The following is a 22081-nucleotide window of genomic DNA, read 5'->3' on the forward strand; positions in this document are numbered from 1 at the left end:
CGTAAGGGTGAATTTTGGCCAACGCGCCAGATGAAACCTCATCTTGGAGGTGAAGGAAAAGTTACTAGAACGGACAGCGCATATCTATAGAACCGGTCTATTTATAAATTCTTCAAAGATACTCGAGATAACGGCCTTTCCTTCGAAGCAACCCTCCTGCGAGAAATTTAAATCCTTCTTTCATGAATAAAGACTCGACTCCTGAAGGGATTAAAATATCTCGGGCTGCAGATGCGGGGTTCTTGAAAATGAAAAGGCTCAGAATATACTTTGTTGCGCTCTCACGCGTTTTTATTAAAATATACTTACACGCTTAACTTACACGTATACTCTACATAGGTATGTAATTAAATTAAATAAACTTAGGTCCCCTTATATACGATTTTTAAGTGACACGATATACACGTAGTTACTCGCGCTGGCGGAACGCAAGTCGAGCCTCCGCGCTTCGAAAATCGCTGGTGGAACACGCTCGACGTCCTTTTTATAAACATGCGTCGTGATGGACGGTCGATTTGCCACCAACGACGCTTGGAATTTCCTCTTCAAGAAGGGGACATCCCTTCTACGGCCGATATCACGTAGATATTTTGCCCTTAAACCTCCGACACGCATAATTTGTCGCAACTTCTTGAGCGATGCCGTACCTCCCAGTGATAAAATATCTCCCGTAAATGAAGGTGCCTGGAGAACATTAATCATCCCCCGTGTATTTACGTATGATGTGTGAATCTTGCGGAAACTTGGCGGTATAATCAATCCATGTTCTGTTGTTACGCTGAATCTTAATTTGTTTTCAGTATTTTGGCTAATATCTTTTATGGCATAAAATCCATACTGTCTTTCTGTGATTAGATGTACGTATAATTGAAAAAATAATTTCCCCAAAAATTGCAATGGCTTCCTTGCATATTACGCCATTACGCGCGAGCAATCTGAGAGAATGCGAAAGCTTAATTGCGATTTTAAGAAATATTTCGGAGATTCGTTTCGCGAGCACGATATATCTTGATCAATAAATAAAATGATTCAATACGATACGAAAATCAACACTTTTCTGTTCGGCGAGATTTTATTTATATAGTTTTGTTTTTCTTTAAGGAATCTTTTATTTTACTCAACATGCTTGTATTCTTTAGTCGTAATAAATCAAGATGAATGTAGTATATAGTTGCTGTTTATTATATCGTTCATTTTTCATCGGACAAAATCGGACAGAAAAGTGTTAATCATACAAGATGATCTCGCAACTAAATTTTTGACATTGTCGTTGCGTCGAATTTCCTTCATCTCCTCATAACGTCCTCCAGCTTGGGCCTTGTCATTACGCATCGACCTCTGTAGCAAATCTCCGTCATGTGAGACACTTTCGTGGTGGTTGAGGTCCTAAGGATCTTGCCCAGCATCGTCTCCGTGGAATTCGCTCGAGCCACGCTGCCTGCGGTCTGTCTAATCGATGTCGTGGTCTTCGTGGGCAACGTAGTCGTAGAAGGTTCTGTTATCATCTCTTCAGACGATGCCATCGTGTTTGTAGTCGCGTCTGGGATCAACGTGGTCGTTTCGAAGGTTGTGGCACTTTCGTTCGTCGTTGTCGGTTCTGCGATACTTCGTGCTTCTTCGGCATTCGTCTCTTTAATTCTGGCACGCTGTGTCGTAGAAGCTTCCTGTGAAGAGTCGGTCGTGCCAACTCTGTAATCGCTCTCCTCGATTTCTTTCCTGCTCATCTCACGTATCGAAGCAACGTTGTTGAAGCTGGAGTTATTCGCGGAGGTTTCAGCCTCGACCACTTTCGCGATTTCTTCCTCCTCTTCCCGGTCGGCGTTCTTCATGCTGTCAAAGATCGCCTTTACATAGTCGGAGAGCGTCTTCACGCTGGTATCACCCTCGTTTCGCGTGACAATGCCGGGTATGGAAGTTGTAGAATGCTTTAGCGCCGATTGCGACTTGTCGAAGGCTGATGGATATCTCACTTCGCTCCACTTGGCACGATGATTCTTCGGATGCGCCTCATTCTCTTCGACGTTTTCCTTCTGTTTCCTCAGCGTCATTATGTGTTCCTTCTCTTTTTTGATGGCACTCAACTTACGTATCTCTTCAGCTGCAGTCGGGAAGTTCGTTAACTTTGCTAACTTTGTATCTTCGATTTCTTTCGTAGTTTCGGATCCGTAATTCGATGGAAGTTTGTATTCCTGGCTAAATGTTGCGACCGAATTCTCTAAATTATTCTGTTCACTTTTGTCTTCTTGAGAACTCTTGCCCCAGTACTTTTCGGACTTAATTTCTTTTCGAATTTCCGTTTCTTCCTGCGGTGAACGAGAAGCTTGTTCGGACGATGCTGTTTGTCGTTCTTCGATGGATGTACTCGATCCGGAACTTTCATATATACGTTCTTTGGAATTTGGTGTTAGCATCGTTGGTGTATAGTTCTCTCCCATAGTTGTGGTCTCACCATCATCGGAGATGGCATACGGCGTCGTCATCGGCGTCGATATCGTCCAATCGGGCAGTTCCGTTGTAGTCACGGTGACTCGAGTCGGAATGGAAACTCCGTCATTCTTCAACATCTCCTCCAGGAAGCCCTGCAGCAACGATTTTCGAGTCGCATCTGTGCTCGCAGTCGCGGTAGCCGCGGTGACAGTTGTGGCAATTGGCTGAGCGGTGGTGAATTTTAACTCCTGGATCGGATTGTACTTGTACTGATCCTGAACAAGGCTGTTCATTGCGGAGTTGTAGTGCTGAGACTCGGCGGTAACGAAATCGTCCGAGATCGGCCTCACCCGCACGCGAACTCTTCTTCGTCGAGTTCCAGTCTGGAAGATAAATATTCGGTTTATTTTACACTCTTTCATAAGAATTTCTTCTCGAAACGTGCGATTTTTATTGCGAAGTTTATTCAAAGCCAGTATTGTTTGAGATATTCTAGTATTGTTTGAGATCTTTAAATTAAAACGCATCTTGCTTAAATAAATCCACTTGAAGTTACATCACTAAAGTAAACATTTGATTCAGGAAACAAGGAAGAATATAAAAATACATTATTTTATCTTCTATCTCAGCGATAAAGCGCACACGAGCGGTATATTTTCAGATAAAACATTTTACCTTTCTACCGACAAGAGGGTCGGTGACCTTTTTCGCCATCTTTGCCGAGTCGTCCGCCTCCTTCGAAGAATTCTCCTTCCTCATCCAATCCTGCGCTTCCGGCGACGTTTCCTTGTCGCTTCGGATGCTGCCCCGAGGTACTGTCGTCGATGGTGAACTCGTTACGGCCGTTGTGACGTTCGATTTTTCTGCGTGATCCTGCGTATTAGTTTTCATCCCGAAGACATCCAATATCGTATCCATATCGCCAGGGTTGCTTCCGGGCTTCTGGTAATCGGCGGACACCATTACCGTCACCGACGACGGCTCCGGTCCAGCTGTAATAATCTCAGGCGCATTTCCGACCGCTTGATCGCCGCGAGTTCTATCACGGACTCTCTCGCCAACCATGTGATTCGTGGCGAAGCTTGGCTGGAACGACGTCCTCGACAGCTTCGTGGACCACTGACTCTCGGCGCCGTAGATATCACCGTGCACGCCTGTATCCGTGTTCCCACGGTGGCCCAAATACGTTTTTGATGAAACACTGGCTAATTGGGTTTGATCGTACTCGTCGCGTTGTGGCACCTGCTCCGGCAGGTCACCAAAGTTTAGAACAAATTGCTGAGGCGGATACTGGAAACACACGCGCGAAGAAGATAAGCTATATTTCTTTCTAAAATCTTCTTAGACATCTTTGAACATTCTTAGACATTTATTCACGCCGTTTATTTCACTGCAATCGTAATTCTATAATATTACGGAACTTTGCTTACGTTTTCTCCGGTCTCCTCGAAAAATGTCGCTGGCCGGTTTTGATTCGGCACGAATTGTGACGAGATATCGAAATTCTCCTCGTAGATGGGCTGCTGTCCCGTTGCCGTCACTGGTAATTGTTGCATTATGCGAGGATAATTCTCGTCCAAGGGCAATTCATTGTTCGCCTCGAGGACGGATTCCGTGGTTGTCGTCGTGCGCTTCTTGCCCGGTCGGCGAATTCTTCCTCGTACTCTTGATTTCGGATTTTCTGGCTTCGTTTTCGGTTTCACCGTGTACATGACGTCATCTGGCATCGCCGTTGCGACAGGTATGGTTTCCGTTGTCGTGCTCGTCGTCGTCGTTGTAAGTGTTTTTATGATCGGACGACGATTTGGAGCTTGATGATACGTTGGACGATTCTTCAAGATGTGACTGGGACTAGATTCTACCGCGGACTCGTCGTGGGAGATTATGTGCTGTATCTGCAGCAGAGTTTATTCGCATTTACTTGCCGAGCGTTCCAGGGGGATGATTCCGAATGCTTTTTTTTGCAACGTAGCACAGTAAAGGGAAGATTGATGAAGCGTTACACAAAAATTTCATTCTACCGTGTTTGATAAAAGGCAACCTTTGTGTAACGTTAAAAGGAAATCGAAAAATTTTAGGTGCGCGTTGAAAGGAAGATTGATGCATTATTACGCTAGAATTTTATTTAGAAATATCTTAACAAAGATCTAAAGAAATATTAAGGAAATTGAAAAGCTTTACAGTATTAATAAAATAGCAAAACTTGGTAACTGAACGCGATAAAAATTAACTAAGACATTCTGGATAAAATAGTAAAAATTATAGCGCGAGATCCAATGCGCACCCTTATTAAATACATTTTTGTTGAATCATGTCGAGTCTTCGATTTCGATTCTAAGATAAAATTCAAAAAGGGAATATATATTTAGCGAAAAATATTTTGCGCTTACCTCAGACAAAGGTGGTCTATACGTAATGGGCGCTTGGAATCTATTATCCATCGGATGTACAGGCTGTACTGGATTTACCGGGTGGAAGTTAGGCGCCCTTATGAATCCATAATCGACATCCTCCTCTACGGGGGCAGCCGTGGTCGTAGTGGTGCTCGTTGTCGGCGGTACGGTGGTCGCGACTAATCTCTGCTGCTGAGCACCGTGTATCTTTATGTACTCGTTGCCCTCGGTCTGCACCTGCGACCCGTGGTGACTCTGTGGTCGTGCGCGTACCCTTGTTCTTGATCCCTCGCGGTGCCTGTGACTCGTGCTGCGTCCAGAATCATGATTCACGGCGCTAAAACGTACGTATTCGTCCTGAGAGCCCCGCGGCCGCGTTTGAACCGAGGAGTCATGATGAGTGCGGGTACCCAATCTACCGCGAACTCGTTGACGTATTATTACGGGCGCCGGAGTGGTCGTTCTGGTCGTAGTGGTCTAAAATGAAGACAGTTATATACGTTTTATATATTAGTGGATATATGTATTAATATCTTTATCTCATTTATAATGTTGTGCTAAAGAAATTTCTCCGGACTGTAAAAATGTTTCTGGAGAACGCACGAATATTATTAGGTAGATGCATTAATATTGTACTCCATACTTCGGCAAGCGGTGCTTCCGTAGAGGGAATTTGCAGCTCATAGTCCTCTTGCTTGTTGTGCTGGAGCGGTATGAAGATGGGTGACGCGTTCGGATCGGCCTCTATCGCGGCACCCTCGATTTTGCCGGCGCTATAATCCGACTGAGTTTGCGCTACGTTAGTCTCATAAATCGGAGAATATTGCTGTTCCTCTCCGGGTCTAATTCGCGGGTCCACTGTGGTGGGTAGATTATAGTTGGCATTCTCCAGCTTCTCCTGGTAATGCGGATACTCTTTCGATCTCTGGGGAGCTGTTTGATCCGGCGAGTTTGCCGCTTGATAATTGAATCCGTTGACAGGAGTCCTCTCAAGTCCCGGTTGTTCGAAGTTGCTGTTCTGCTCGTACGTAGCACCCTCAGGGTAACGTGCTTCCTGAGGACGACTTTGCGGATAATTCTGACTTCTGGAATAATCGTTGGACATCAAGGGTGTGCCGTGCTGGATAGTGACCTCGCGCAACGGCGGATAATTCTCCGTTTGTGTGGGAGTGGTCGGCGGATAATTCTCCCGGGTGAAATCGCTCACGCCTGGCGAGGAGGTATCCTTTTGGTGGACGTTAGGGGCGGCTCCGCCTGTCGGCGAATACGCGTCAGGAGATGCATTGCTCTGCGAGATGCTCTGCGTCGGAAAGTTCTCGTAGCTGGCTGCATGTTGAGCTTGAACGTGGTTTGGGTCGAGAACCTGGATAAATTTGGAAAGTGTTTATGTGAAAAGGCAGTCTATGTTTTCTATTTTTCTTTCGAGATTCTGAGATGTAAAGGGTTAATCGTACCGCGGACTGAGAACTCGTTCTATCTCGATTTCTATGCTTATGCGTCCTGGATACTGGCCTCCTATGTTCCGTGTTGTATTTCTGCGTGGTCTCCGGTGTTTTCGCTTTCGTTGGCTCGTAAGAGGATTCGTGATAGCTTTCCGTCGTAGTCGTAAATCGAGACTTGGATCTGTTGTACGTTGGTCTTCGGTTTTTCTCCGCATTTGTTCTATTAGCAGATGCCTGAGTTGTTGTCCTGGATCTTGTAGGTACGACTCTGCCTCTGTTCATGATTACATATAATTTCAGTATTACAATAATATTAACAGATGTATGAGTAAAATTCAAATCTGGACTTGTACATGTATTGTCCGAAAATTTTCCGTTCTCTCAGAGTTTCCGGATTAGAAACTCCTTCATACATATGTATATCTAACGTCACATTGACTCATGACAAAATCGAAAAAGTTTTTGATGCTCCGTAATACTAGAGTAGATGATATAAAAATTTTATGCGACAGTTTTATGTGAAAAAATTTTATGTTCTTGATATATTTTACGGTGTGTATTTTATTTCGAATATAAAATATCGATCTAAAGATCCAAATTACTTTATCTAAGCTAATAATTATATAGATATCTATTTATAATATAAATACTGAAATAAAATAATACAAATTAGGATATATCGAGATTATAAAATTATAAAACTTAAGTATGATCACACATTTACCTTCCTCGTGGTCTGTAGGTTGTAGAGCTGACACGAGCAGTCGTTGTTGTAGTCGACGTTGTAGTCGTAGTTGTCGTCGTTGGTGGCGTCGAGGAGACGGTAGGATTTCCTTCTTGCTTATCTAGCAAAGAGTTTACCAAACCCGGAAGATGCGGAGAAATCGGTGGCAATTCCGCTGGTAAATTATATTGCGTCGGCCCGACTGGAGCTCTGACGTCATTAACGTCGTACGATTCGCCCAGATTAGTCTGAGAATGATACTGCTCGGCCGTGTTGTATCTTTGAGCCTCTCTTTGCTGGGCGAGTTCTTGATTGATGAGTGCCAATTGAGCTGCCAAGTCCTGTTCCTTCGTCGAAGGATCATTCGGATTTACCGTTCTGTCTTGGAAACTGGGTGTGCTGGAATAGGATATTTCCTGTCTATAACTGACGGTTGTGTCGAGTTTAGGAGATTGGGTGGTCAGTTTGGACTCGTGATCGTAGTACTGCTTCGGCTTCGTCTTTGTAGTCGATTGCTCGCCGTAATACGATGTGCTGACGGAAGCTGGCTTGTTCTCGTAGTACTGTCGGAATCGATACCTCGAACCTGAAGCCGGCGTTGAGTAAGCGGATTCGTATTTCGGACTGCTGGACTCCGGTGAGAAGTTCTGAGCGGTCTGAGCATCGTAAGATGCGGTGGTGGCGATGGATCCGCTTTGATCAGCATCACTGTAGGAGTTCGGCTCGATGAGTGGCGTCGGACTGAGATTCTGTTCGCGCACTGATGTATCCGGTTCTGGGGATGAATCCGATAGCGTGTTAACGACGACGGAACCAATATGCGGCGCTGGGAAAGGAATCTTGGAGTAACCCGGAGGCGGTTTAAAGCTCAGAGGAGCAACGAAGAAGGGTAACTTGTCGACTTTGCGCTCTACTCTATTGTGATCAATCGATGACAGGTAAGGGAGATCGAACTTTGCGTAACCATAGGGAGGATCTAGGTTCGACGGACCCACAAAGACCTGCGGGCTATTGGAACTAACGGTATCCAAAACAGCGATGGTCTTCGCGTCCTTCAAGATCCTCAAGACATCGGTAACTTTGATGGATTCCTGCCTGGAAGTGGAACTTCCCATGTAAACGGAGAGAGGAGGTTGATTCGGCGATGGCGTAGTCGTCATCACTTCGCGGAAGTGCGGTTGTTCCTGATACTGATTGACCCGTTGACGTTGCCTGCCGTGAATCTTCTTAGGCCTGGTGCCATCTGTAAGATGTTGGCGACGCGCTTGGTCGCGGATCAGAGCTTGAGATTGAGCGTTCTGATGAAGCAAGCCGGGGCCGCTGGGCCTTAACTGATCTTTCTGTTGATGAGTCTCCAGAATCCGTTGCTGCTTTAGAGCTTGCTCTAATTCCAATTGCTTTTGTCGATCTTGTCTGGCTTCCTCCTCTCGGCGTTTCTCCTCTTTGGCGCGAAGTTCCGCGAGTCTTCGTCGCTCGAGCTCCTCCTGCCTTTGTTTCTCCCGCGCCTCGCGAATTCGATCCAGTTCGCGTTGCCGTGCCAGTTCCTCTAGTCTCTCCAACTCCTTTCGTTTCTTATCGGCTTCTTTCTGTCGCAACAAATCCTGCTCTCTCTGAAGAGCCTCCTGTTGCAGTCGTGTCTTTAGTTCGAGTGCTTTCTGCTCCTCGTTTAATCTAGCGAATTCCTTCACGCGCTCCTCCTTCAAGTATTGCGCCTTTTCCTCCTGTATCTGTTGCAGCACTTGCCGCGCAAAGGCCTCTTGATCGGGTGATAGAGAAGTTTGCTCGATCTGTCCTTGGTGTTCCCGTTGATGATGATGCTGACGAACGGGATATTGCTTTCTTCCGCGGCCCCTTTTCGGTTGACCCCTTTGCGCCAACGTTTCCGCTGGAACGTATACTAACTGAACCTGCAAAATAGTGTTATTACTATCTCTAACATCGCAGTTTATAAATTTTTTAATAGAAATAATAATTGATTCTATAATTCTATAATATATAAGCGCTTCACAAGTAATTGAAACTAGCAAATAAAAAATCTGGCAATACCTTGACACGAAAATTCCTCACTTAATTTATAATATCGTACGTATAATGATTCGATTAAAATTAAATTGTTTTGCTCTATTCTCAGTTCTAATTTTATTCAGTTGATACGCATCTTTCATTGTGCGTGCACGCTCTAATTCTATTTTGTCTAACGATAGTGATAGGCCTTTGCAGAAGTGTACGAACAGAAATCGGTCAATGGAACATGATAGATCACGTGTCGGAAAGAAAGTACATGAAGATTTCATTACACGCACCTCTTCTTCCTCATCGCCGGTACTTTCAATCAGAGGAGGTTGCTGCAATCCTGGGCTCGGCTGTCCTTTCAGGCGTTTTCCATCGGGTCTCTGATTTCCGTGTTTCGTCACGTAATTGTGTGGTCCTTCTTGCGTATCGTCTACGTTCTGACCGTGTTGCAGCACAACTTGACCCTGAACGGGCAAGTTCGATAATTCCTGATTGCTGTATAAATTCTGATTCTGCTGGGCATGTCCCGGTCTGTACGGTAGGAAGTTCTGCGGCGGATATACTGGTGGAAGAGCTTCTGAGGATGGATGCGGTGGTGCCAAAACTTCCGGCGATAGTTCGGGTGCCGTTTGCAAATTACTCAAGGAACTCTGAGATAGCGTTTGCTTCTCGTCTTCGTTGCTGAAGCCGCTGGGCGCAAACGTCGGCGACTGCAAGCAAAAACGCAATTATTATAATTTGGAGAATTGAATCTAATAAGTTCTTGTTAATAAACAAGTTTTAGTTTTGATATACACAAATTTTTTTAACAGCAAATTTTATTTTTGTAATTGCAGGTTTAAAAAACTAAGCGGTATTCTGAACGATTTTCCGTATTAATCAAGATTGATTATGTAGAGTCTTACCTGGAGAAGCTGCTGTTGTGCTTTTAGCTGTTGCTGCAGAAGAAGGAGCTTTTGGATACTCTCTTGCGTTTTCTGCAGCTGAAACAATTGTTCCTGGTACTGTTGTTGAAGAACAGGCGGCAACGAGAGCGATTGGATCGGATTTGGTAAATGTGTGCTGCTGGGCAGAAGACCCCTTCCCGTGTTGCGATCTTGCGATGATTGAACGGATGCGATTCTCGGATCAGCCAGAGGAATCCACTCACTGTTGGAGACCTGCCGTGACCATCGTTCACCTGCACTTGCCTCGAATCCGCCTAACAACGTTAGCGCGATGATTATCGCGGTCGGCGAGAAGCACCTCCGCACAATCTAAAATCAATGTTATCAATTAATTGATCGCAGGCCTTACGTAATTAACCGCGGCGAGATGACACGCTATATTGACAGCATAGAGTTGTTTCGATTGATTTCCCACGGTAAATCTAGGTTGATATCGACATCTCGCGCTCATTTGGCGTGAATCATACTTTAAAAATAGTCCACTCGTGTTGCAAGCGGTTTTGACATGCAATATAATAGTTTCGAAATACAGGATACGTATACCGGACATTATCACGATACATAAAATTATAAATAGAATTCTGTCGCAAACTGTACGGACTCAAAGTAAGCTTTCAGCAAAAAATGTGAGACATGAACGATATACATTTTCATAGAATAATAAAGGAGTGCTTTGCGAGGAGATGTCGTGTCATTTCATGCATCAAAGAACAGAATGCAAAGTGTATCGGAGGATAAAAGACAGAATACAATGCTGTCCCGAGCGGAAAGTAACAAGAAACCGACCGCAATCTCACCGCATTTATCATAACGCGAATAAGTAAGCAGAGATTTATTATGGAGATGGATGAGTTGACCACGATTCGGTTTAATGAGTTTTGATGGAAATTGCGGTTTGGTAATACGGTGAAGCGCTGACGAACAAGCTACGCTCTTAATTACTTCCGATATTATTATTAATATTCTGCGATCATCTCGCACATCTGCATAGAAGGAAAATTTTGAATGAATTATTTCCTCATTAAGCAGGAGAAGTTCTATTATTCCTGTTAATTTTCGACAATGTGAAATGAAATTATCGAAAATGTTATTATTATATTTAGTAAAAGTGTTATCTCGAATAATCATTGTGCAATTTCTCATTATTGAATAAATTATATTAATATCAATATAAATAGTACTTCTAATTAATAGATTTTTTCGTTTAACGAATAAAATAAACATGTAACACGTCTCATGAAATCTGAAACAAGTTATATTACATTGATAAGAAAATTAATTATTACCAGGATTACTTTTTGTTTAATTAAAGCATTATATAAATTTTGACATTGATTGACATAAATTGACTAGTATCATATATCTTGAAACTCTTCCTGTTTAATTATAATATTATATAAATGTAATTAAAGTAAGATATACATAATATTATGTGTACAAGAAAATCTCCATTGCAAAATTGCAACGGATAGGCGATGGATATATGTAACTTTAATAATAAGTGGATTTTTCTATATCCTTTAGAGAATATGAAGTTATATAATAACTAAATAATTATAAAATTAATGTAATGCATATTTTATGCAGAATTAATTATTATGTATCTATATTTGCATTAATTAAACGAATTTTATACCATAAGACGCTTTGATTCTTGATTTGCACAGTTGACCTGTTTCGCGCACGTCGCAAATTGCAAGTATCATCGATTGACAGTTCGTGCAACAGAGATGCGGCAGACGCGTATTGTCGTCTCAAAACAACGGATCGAGCTTGCATTCGTTCCAGTATCTGCTTTTGATACAATCTTCCGTTTCTCTTCCACTTGATTTACTGCGCTTTTGCACGCTAGTGTTGCATTTATGCGCTTTTTGTTCCTCTCATTCCTATCGAGCAAGTCGCTAGACTTAAGAAATAAATCGCCAATGAGCATATCTTGTAACATGTGGTATTCGCTTTTTACCCGAGTTGCTGACAAATAAGTAACTCTGAAACTAACATACCTTATACTAGCTCCGTGAGCTTGAGTCATTAAAGCATTTGCGTGTGTAGAGACAACTTTCACTGAGGCAGACAGGGTTGTTACTTTTGTCTATTTATATATTTGCGTAAGCTGCGTATCCCGCTGTACTGAGAAAAGTTGCTACAGTTTAAAATAAACTATTCGATATTGGCAAGTCAAGTTTTCCCTTTCTGTTAAATTGCCAGAGTATCCTGCGATTTCCAATTTCCACGGATAGCTCAAATGTAAACTGCGAGTTTCAAGGGATAGTTTTATCTTTGCTGCGTGCTATTGTTCTCTCTGTGTATCTGATTGATAATCCTTCTTTTACTTGTATAAAGGAAACATTAGTACAGTTCTAAATGACGTAATAATAAGAAAACATTGCTAGAGAGAATTGATAATAAAAAATAATTAAAATAAAAAGTTGATAATTTTATATTAGAAAGTAATGCATTTGCTCTATGTGTGCATTGTATTAAATATAGTTCTAGAAATGTAAAATACAGTAATATCGCGTATACTTTCAGTTTCGTTTGTATTGTCGTGTTTTATGTTTTTGCAAGGAATATTTGCGAACGAGTGACATGGTACTCCGGTGAATGTAGTCGGCCTTCTAGTTGTGGACACGGAAAACGTAAGCATTCGACCTGTTGTCTTTAACCTATTTGGCATCTGCAAACGTATCGACAAGAATGGACCACAATTCTAACACCATTCTGACGTTATGACTAACATGTATAAATATAAACCAGAGAAAGTCTCTGTATCTAAACAATTTTTTACTTTTATTACTTAAAAAACTTTTCACAGTGCTGCGATAGACCGTGAAAGTAAATTTAAGAAAATAAATTAATGTCTGTCTTATTATAAAGTAAATTATATTTTTAAAATAATTTTCCCCGCATGAAGAGTTTCAATAAATGCAAAACCAATTTTACGTACAAATACTTTCTTTATCACATAAAATTGCGTGACGTTGTAACATTAATATGTTTGCTAGCGATTTTATTAACGATATTTAAGTGGATCCTTCGCCGATACTCCTTGCACTATTCCGAGAAATTGGGAAAAGCTTTTTAAACAATTGTAGAGGGAAAACTAATTAAAATCAAGATACGTATTTATCGGTACGTAGATATTTATGTCACTAATAACCGTTTCGATAACAATCGTGAAAATGCCAAATTATTCGTCTTTCTACTGTGATTACATGGGCATTGCTATCGTCATTATCATTGCAATTATCAATGTTCAGAGCCGGGCACCATCATTGCGTGTCGCGCGCGAGTACGGAAAATTTCTGGAGTGAGACCGTAGCTAACGAACTGTGAATCGTATCAAATAGCATACGCTGATTTCTAATAGTCGGTTCGGAGACTCTTTGCCGGATCTTACGAGATCTTGCAAGTTACGAGGTTTTGCGAAAATGATGATCGATGGATTACACGAGCAGTTATGCAGGAAGCAAACGCACGCGATAAAAAGTAACAAAACTTACTCATTAAATTAATATTATAGTTTACTAGAAAAATCAATCGTTTTGTATACTTTAACATAAGTAAGTGAAAGTGTTCTAAAACATATTGCAAGAGTATTTTGAAGTATCCGAATATCCGCGCAAGCACTTGCAAGCATGTACAACTGAAAAGACTGTACAAAATATTCTTATATTTTCAATATATAAGAATTCATCAATGGAAAAATGGAATCAATAATAATTTCCTTAATTCATATTCCTTATTTGCGTCAATGGCATTACGAAACGCAAAATTCATTCATTCAAATGCCTTACGTCAATATAAGCTTATTCTTATATACATGTAGATTTTAATAGCTATTTAAATTTTACGTGTCAGATATAATTATTGGCAGTTTCGGAAAACATTTCGAGTGATTAAAGCATATTAATAATATTATCTTATTATCTTGTTTTGATATCGCGAAGAGTAATATATAATATCTTTATAATCATATATGATATCATTAAGCGAATGATATTAATGAGGTAAACGCAAGCAATTCGGAGAACCAATTCCTAGATTTGTAAACGCGTATCGGCCAGTTGCTGCGTGCTACTGACATGATTTTGATTACGGAGCCGCGAATGTACAGACGAGCGCCCGCGTGCAATTTTCATTACGAAAGATCGCGTGTCGGATACGGCGCGCGATTTTTCTGCTTTCTTCGCGATTTTTCCCGCCGCCGGTCCGAATGTCCGTTTTAGAAACGAATCCATCGAGTGTAAAATAACCGCGATCGACAGCGAAGCGAGGGTGCCTCGTCAAGAAAAAAAGAGAAAAGGAATCGATCCTATTTGCGCGCCTCGCGCATGCACCGGGCAAATTCCCAGTGAGAATTATACCGGTTCGATCGTTTGGCGAAAGCACCTGAGTCAATGATCTGAGGATTTTACTTTCAAGGCGAAAATAAAGCAGCTTCTACATTCTGTCGAACCGGCGCGAACGGTTTATCGTTTCTCTGCATCGTTTGATTTTATTTCTCTTCTATAGCGACGTGATTAGAAGATTACAGCATTGCTGATGCGCCGAGCGGTCGTTTTGCGGCCACGACGGTTGCAATTTCGTTTTTTGACTCAAACACGTTTCCCATGTGCTCTCGGTACAGCGAGCATGGCTGAAACGATGATCTGAGCGACGTTGGCCGTTGAAAGAAATAACTTTCTCTCGATGGAGGAACGCGCGAAGTACGGAGACGATGTTGCCCCCCATCTCGTTGAGCTTCGCTCGTAACGTCCCGCGGTCAATCCTGTTGGTAATGCATAGCAATTATCAATTGCTCGTGTATGCTGAATGCCGGATCAGGACGGTGTTAAAAAGGAGGTCGAGCACCTTTCTCTCAGCGTGAGGAAGCCGGTGTCTTCGGATAAAGGCGCGGTCTCGACATCGCGCTTCGGTTCAGCACGGTCGTGCTTTCAACGCGTTGAATGATAATAAGATATTATCGATAAGATATTAAATTACGAGCGTAAAAGCTTTCAAGTCTTTTTTCTGAGATTCCTAAATGTTCATTGACAGAATATGTAATATGGAAAAACTGTTCAGTATAAAATTTTATCCGAGAGGAAAGAGGTTTGCATAGCGTAAAGGAAATTCGATCGTAAATATTTGAAAAAGCAGTTTATAAATATTAATTTAAACAGTAATAAAATAATAAAAATAATAATAATAAAATATTAATTTAAATAGTAAATAATATGTACTTGATCTATTTAACTTTTTCTTTAATTTTTAAGATTATATTTAATGTAAGAGTAAAAGATGTTTGTATTATATATTATAATACATACACACATTGCAGCTTTCTGTTGTATTATTCACACATATGTTATTCACACGAAAAATTTTTAAATCTTCTCTTTACTTATCTTAGAAAGCAGTACTAAATTTTATTTTAAGAAACTTTTCGAATATTCTATTAGCATTCTGCTGACGATGTTTGTGGAAGAAGATTTAAATCGTCTCCTTTAAGAGTGTCTCTACTTTTGTTAAATAATATCCAAGTCTTTGGAAATCTTGGAAGCAACATGCTGTGTCTCGAACGAGAGTGCTCGTAATCTCATCGAAGGTTCCACAAAAATGCCATATTCCTGGCCTTCGGAACTGCACGCTCTACTTGCACGTTTTGAGCTATTCTGCAGTCGCTTGCGAACTTTCGTTTCCTAGACTTTGAGAGAGGGTGCTTACAGGGTGCGTTTAAGGGAGAAGTACTGGTTTTACAACAACACAAGTTTCGATCGTGTTTCTTCTAAATAGTCTTTACACGCGAGCCCAGAAATAGCGGTGTACGCGATAGCATCTTGCAGCCGTGATTTACTGGAAAATATATTTCGGGTTTTACACGCGAACGCACGAGGTTTTATTGTTACGTAAAAAAAAATTGGATTGATTAACTGCGAGCGCGATGTTCCTGCAACGCAAATGAAAATATAGCACAGAGCTTAATGAATTCACTTTTTTCACGCTAGCGTGAACCACGTTGTTCAAATCAACTTTGAAGAGAAAACTTTTTTAACAGAAATCTAATTTGCGATACTCATTCGTCATAGTAAATGACTGCTATTGTTAAAGCTCGAATTAAATTCTTATGCAGGGAAAATCCATTGCGCTGTCTCATTAAGTAATGTCGTCTTACATAAAATAATGGGACATAAATTATTTAGAGAAAATATGAGGAAATGATACTTATTAATAAGCACATTTCGTACATAGGACTACGCTGCATATCTCGCATCGTGACATTGTTCAGTCTCATTATGCTTTCCATGAGCTATTGTTCCTTCTGCGTGTAACAACTGCAGCGATTTTATCTGACGAAGAGCCGCGATACGTGAGGCAACGATAAGCAAGGGAGAGATTGTCTTCATCTGCAGGAGAATACCGGGGATGATACCGGGAACATCCGGGTATTCGCGGATTCGTTTTCTGCGTCCGAACAATCGCGCGTTCTGCAAATAGTTTCGCACATTTATCTCCGATGCAAGAGGATCGCAGGCCTGTCATCCCGAATGTTCACCCGATACGAACACCAGCGCGTATCCGGCGGTATTTTTTTCTCACTGGAAACTGATCCACTTGAAAGTTCCCGTCGCCGCGAGATCATCGGCAGGTTTCACATGCTCGATCCGGTCGGATGGCCGACGCCTCGCCGGCGTGCCACTTCTCGTCGTCAACTTTCTTCGCCGGTGCTCCACCTTTACTTTCGCCTTCGAACATTTCGGCTCCCGTTCGCACGCGCTGAACCGTAGCCGATTCCGGGCGGCGGTTCCGGTTTCCCGGCTATCACGAGGCACCGTTTACGCGATTTCCGAGCATGAAAATGTAAATAGCACCGGCCGGAAATGTGAGAAATGTACGAGAAGGAAGACCCAATGAGGAGATGCCAGTAGCGCACGCCGCTCGCGAAAATTGCCTAATCTGGAAAAGATAGCGCGTTCTCCATGCGATTATGCGGAAGTAAATCCGCATTCTCTCTTTCCGCTCGAGGGTTGTTCCGTTTCGCGTCGCGCCTTCGAGACACCTCGTGCTCAGCCGATGATACCGCACGTTCCTTGCGAGGTCGTTATCCTTGAGCAGGATGCACCTGGGCGACAATGACTCAGGATGCAATCGTGAGATTCGCGTGGAAGACGATTGCGGAATCGGTCGCACGTGAGTCGCGATTGTGCACGTCGTTCGCACGCGAGCTTTTATGATCCACGACGATGATCGGCATGCTATAGGGAAGTGACGTAACTAATCCTGAATTTGTCAAACAGGTTTTCTCAGTTTCCCTGCTGCGTGATGCGATATGCAATATATCTAAGAAATTCCTTCATGTGCGAGATAGTTGTATTTAATTTATTATAAAGATAAAGTAGCATCTTGATAATAAATATTATAATTTATTTTTCCTGTTAAGGAAGCGGAAAAGTGACTGTCTACTATACGTTCTCGTACGTTAAACATGCCGCGAGTGTAGTGTTATTTCCTCGAGAGAATGTCTTTCTTTTTTCGCGACGAAGCGAGATATCCTCGGCAGGTGTGAACAGCGTGACGCGTAAATTCGTCACAAAACATAATCAGAGTGACGGAGATCGCAAATTTTTCCCAGTCTTATTTCGTTCGTGAGAGCGGCACGCGATAGAGGTATTAAGGAATCGCGAAGGCGGAGGTTCCTTTCTTCCGTCCACTACGCTTACGTGCCACTTTTAGCTCGGACTTTTATCGCGACGACTTCCGCCTACGGTTGACCTTCCTAGCAGGAGACTCTTTCTTCCTTCCGCTCTCGTAGCCGCTTTGCAAAACGTCAAGAACACTTTTACTTTGAATGTCATGTAGACATCATGTTAATAATGCGTTACATTAGAAGAGCGTACCATTTTGCTCGTTATTAAACGCTCGGAGAATTTTCATATTATTGAGCTCTTAAGATTATGAATTTTCAAAGATTGGAATTAAACTTTTTAGAATGTGATTGTAGTTGAAGAGACACGTTTTATTTAAAGCTCAGTTATTTCCCTAAACGTTTCTGTAGCAACGGACGTCAAATAAACGCAGTGTAACGTTTAAAATTACGACAGATATTTTTTCTCCTAAATTGAGTAAATTTCACGTGATGCGGTGGATGCAAGTAGGCCGCGAGCCATAACTCGGATATCAAATCACGCGATCGCGAAGATTGAACTCAAAAATTTAGATTTCACTCGAATACCACAAATGACCCGGGCCGGGAGAAAGGAGCGGCCGATATACCGCTCGCGGGGTCGCCCTCTCCTTGGAAAATCGAATAATAGGCAAAAGTCGTAGAGTTATTCGCCGGCGGGAATGAAATGCGGGTCAGTGTGTGAACAACTCGTCACTCCTTATGTCGCAATTCAGGAGAAGGTCGGTGACCGTCCTCCTCTCTTCTCGTTCCTCTTGATTGCCATTTCTCGCCCTCTCGATTTATCTTCCTTTCCGACGAAGAACAAATTGCACGCAAATGGATGTCTCCATTTTTCACATTACTCGGTAATTGCATCGCTCGATTGTTATCCGCACAAAGAGTAATCACAAACGAGTACTTAATTAATTTCTTTTCAAATAAGAAATAAGGAATAAAGAGTTGAAGAAACGATTATCTTTGATTAAAATATAATTTCTTCTAGAAATCAAGAAATCATTATCGAAGCAGGATTCCGAGATTCGTTACGAATATAGCGACGAATCTCAGAAGTCTGGAACTTTTCAGTTTCACACATAGAGAGGATAGTTAATTGAAGTTATACAATCTGTCCTATCTAATCTAGTTCACCTGTGGTAGCTGAACGAGGTCTCGAAACTCGTGGAACGTGCTTTCCAAAAGAAAGGCGTCGACGGTAGTTATCGATACGTGCGAAATGACATTTCGCGTAAGAGAATTTGCGCTGCTTTCTCTTTTCATATTTTCTTTTTTTTCTCCAATGGATTCGGTGATTTTTAATATGTTTTTGCATCGGTCTCTCGCTAATGGAAGCTCGCCCGTTCGATTTTGCAATATTCGCTGAAACTTGATATAAACTTTCAAATATCACTCTGTGCCACATTGAAGCGTGATTACTTTGTTCCGCGGGGCATTGCTATTCCTAAATGGAGTCTGCATTTAAGCATAAAAATGCGCGCACTGGCTGCAGTCACGATGTAACCGTTACGCGAAAAAAGAATCGTGAATTACAAACGCACGACTACCGCGACCCAATTATAGTCGATTGAAACAATGAATGCCTATTAGTATACGCGTACATTTCGAACAAAGTAGAATACTTTATATCATCATTATTCGTAATGGAATTTTTTATTAATTACACATACGAGTAATTATTACTTTTAGGTTTTAATATTACTTTTAGGCTTCAAGTGTTATCGCGCGCTATTAAATAGTTGATATTCCTTAATTTGTTTAGTAACTGTAAATTGTGAGAAATTTTAAAGCATCAATACACATAGCGTAAGTTAGAAAGCGTAGTAACTCGAGGGACGTACCGACATACTGGTCTATTTTACGATTATCTCTGCACTCAAGATGAAAGAGTGTAAATGCCGATATATCTTGTCTATGATCTCGTGATATTATATAGCGATAAAGAGTACTAATAATTACAGATTAATTTAAACATCGCTATTTTATTGAAGAAATTTGTGAAATCATATTTAACGTCTAAAATTAAAAAAAAAGTTCTATAAAATTATAAAAATGTCTTCTTTTAAAAATGTTTGTTTTATCTTATAAATGTGCACATGTAAATTTAATATAAAATTGTATTATTTAGTTTTCAAGTGTAAAAATTTGCTTAAATTGTTTAAATACCATTGAACAAAAGATTTAAGTTATGCAATCTATTTATTACAATAAAATATAACAAATACATTTATTGTAATGAATAGTAATATGTAATATATAATATATTCAGAGCTTCGTACAATTGTTTGTTTTATTCCGTCTAAAGATCTTCCAATGAGAAACGTTACTTTCTACTATTAATTATGTACACGTTCTTAATGGGCCGTTGAGAGAGTCTCATGTAAATTTAAATAGAACTTAAAGTTCCATCTCTTTCTGCCAATTTTTCGCATGAAATTCGACAAAAATTTATTCTACCATCATACAAATGTAATCAGTATTAATGCACGAGCTACTTTTACTTTTGTGCATCGCGTGAAATGAGAATAGTGATTAATATATTTTTTTAGTCAATCTTATATCCAGAAACTATATAATTGCATTATGTGAACTAATTGTTTGAAAAATTATCGTTGTTCTTGATATTTATTCTATTTAAAGTCATGGGGGGGGGGTCATCTATCTTGCACTTATAAAAATTTATCAAATTAAAAATATAGTATATTACTTTTTAAATTTTATAGTTTTTTAATCTTTTTAATTTATTATATTTACCTTATTTATATACTAAACCTCACGACTGTTTCAATTCTTGACAATCCTTTTAGTATAACAGTGTTGTACATCTTTTCATATATTGCATTAATTATTATTTAATATATAACAAAACAAAATTCTCCAGAATGCAAAAATTATTTTCAAAATAATTTCAGTTATAGAAATATCTTGCTGCTGTTCCGTTAATTAATTTTAATTAATTTTCAAGTACGTCCATCACACTCTGCATCAATTACAGTCGAGTGCAAGTTATTCATGCTAACAGCTGCAATTCATGCAAATGCAGAACAACGAAGATTCCGAACGCACGAGCTTTCGTGCGCGGTTTACCGCGCAACCCCGACGCATACCCCACGAACTCACCATTGTGCAGGGTGGTTGTACTTCCACTGGGTCACCGCAGTACCACCCTCGACCTACTGGCCGTTCTTCTCTCCGTTTCCCTGCTCTTCCTCTTTCTCCTCGTCCCTCCACACCTACGAACTCCACAAGACGACAACGCTTTGTTTACTGATCGCGCCCCTTGCACTCGTTCACATTGCACCACCGGCACATGCCCTCCTGTCGTAGCCCTTATCGTAATTAGACCCGATTCTCTCGTCACTCCGTCTCCGTCGCCGTACGTGTGTTGCGAATTTATAACGAAAACGTAAACGTACGTACGTGTACGTGCGCGCGGTGTTTCGTCGACACGGTGGTACACGAGCAGTTTGAACGGGTTCTCTCAGAATGGACGGGCTATATAGAAATCCCCTCCAGAGGACGGAGAACTCGCGAGCAGGAGTCCGGGTACCACCGGCGAACCAGGAGAAAGCCTCTCCTTCAATTGGCCCCATGGCGTTGGTGCATACAGGATATCGCATTGTGTGAAATATGCGTGCCGATTTCAGTGCTTAGAATCAGACTTTTGTATTGGAGATGATTAGGAAGGACCACGTTCGAATAAATGAAGCTATCCTTGTCGCTCTGTATGTCTTTATGACGGAAAATTACGGAAAATAGATTTGCAAAAAGATACAAGGATTTGTTGATGGTCCATGGTTTGATTTAAGAAATCATAATTACTATTTGAAGAATTAGTAATAAATCTAAAGTTAAGAAATATTAAATACGAGAATTTGGAGCTGCGTGCGAATTAAGAATCTATGTAAAGCTATAGATATAAATCTCTCGACGTTCATTTTAACAGCTGATTTTCCACTAAAACTATGGATTCTCTATATGAAACATCCTGCGCTGGGAAAATATTAGGAGACATCGTTTTGCACATAATGGCGTGGGAGAATAAATTAAACAATACAGTTAAATGATTTCTCTTGAATTTTGTGTGTCAGTAACACGGGAGCATCACATCTTGAAAAGTGCATTGCATTTATAATAGCATTCGCAGATTGTCTCGCGCACTTGTTCGTCTGCGAACGCAGAAAAGTTGAAAATCATCGTGCGTGATAGGAATCATTTTCCAATTGCGTTCCGCGACATTTATCATGCATTGCTCTGGTTTCTTTCCGCGGCGATCCGGTTGCAGCGCGTCGCGTTTGAAACTCGAGCGGTGTTTCATGTGTTGAACGCGTAGAACGCCGATAGCGTTACGCGTCCATCAAACGAACGTAGAGGACTTACCTATTCGATACCGCTTTACCAAATTTCTCTGCAATTACATGAATAATTAAGAATACAAGTATCCTTTGTTGCCTATAATAAAATATCTTTTA

The 22081-nt window shown here is 41.1% G+C and overlaps 1 protein-coding gene across 1 annotated transcript; it reads right to left on the bottom strand.

The window, feature by feature from the left end:
* Positions 1-264: 264 nt before the first annotated feature.
* On the bottom strand, positions 265-10397 carry LOC105277894 (mucin-5AC). The gene is made up of 10 exons (XM_026975156.1): positions 10305-10397; positions 9905-10255; positions 9290-9709; positions 6987-8893; positions 6275-6536; positions 5464-6183; positions 4818-5297; positions 3858-4322; positions 3103-3717; positions 265-2810 (listed from the first exon to the last, which is right to left on the bottom strand). Exons 1-10 carry the CDS (start codon positions 10395-10397, stop codon positions 1287-1289), a joined length of 6837 nt encoding a protein of 2278 aa, XP_026830957.1. The 3' UTR covers positions 265-1286.
* Between the last annotated feature and the right edge of the window lie 11684 nt (positions 10398-22081).

The sequence above is a fragment of the Ooceraea biroi genome, chromosome 1, assembly GCF_003672135.1.
Source record: "Ooceraea biroi isolate clonal line C1 chromosome 1, Obir_v5.4, whole genome shotgun sequence".
Taxonomy (NCBI): domain Eukaryota; kingdom Metazoa; phylum Arthropoda; class Insecta; order Hymenoptera; family Formicidae; genus Ooceraea; species Ooceraea biroi.

Coding starts and splice junctions, on each gene's coding strand:
- LOC105277894 (XM_026975156.1), bottom strand. CDS start 10,397: ATGAGCGCGAGATGTCGATATCAACCTAGATTTACCGTGGGAAATCAA. Junction 6,537..6,986: donor ACCTACAGACCACGAGGAAG/GTAAATGTGTGA, acceptor AATCATGAACAG/AGGCAGAGTCGTACCTACAA. Junction 6,184..6,274: donor GAACGAGTTCTCAGTCCGCG/GTACGATTAACC, acceptor AAATTTATCCAG/GTTCTCGACCCAAACCACGT.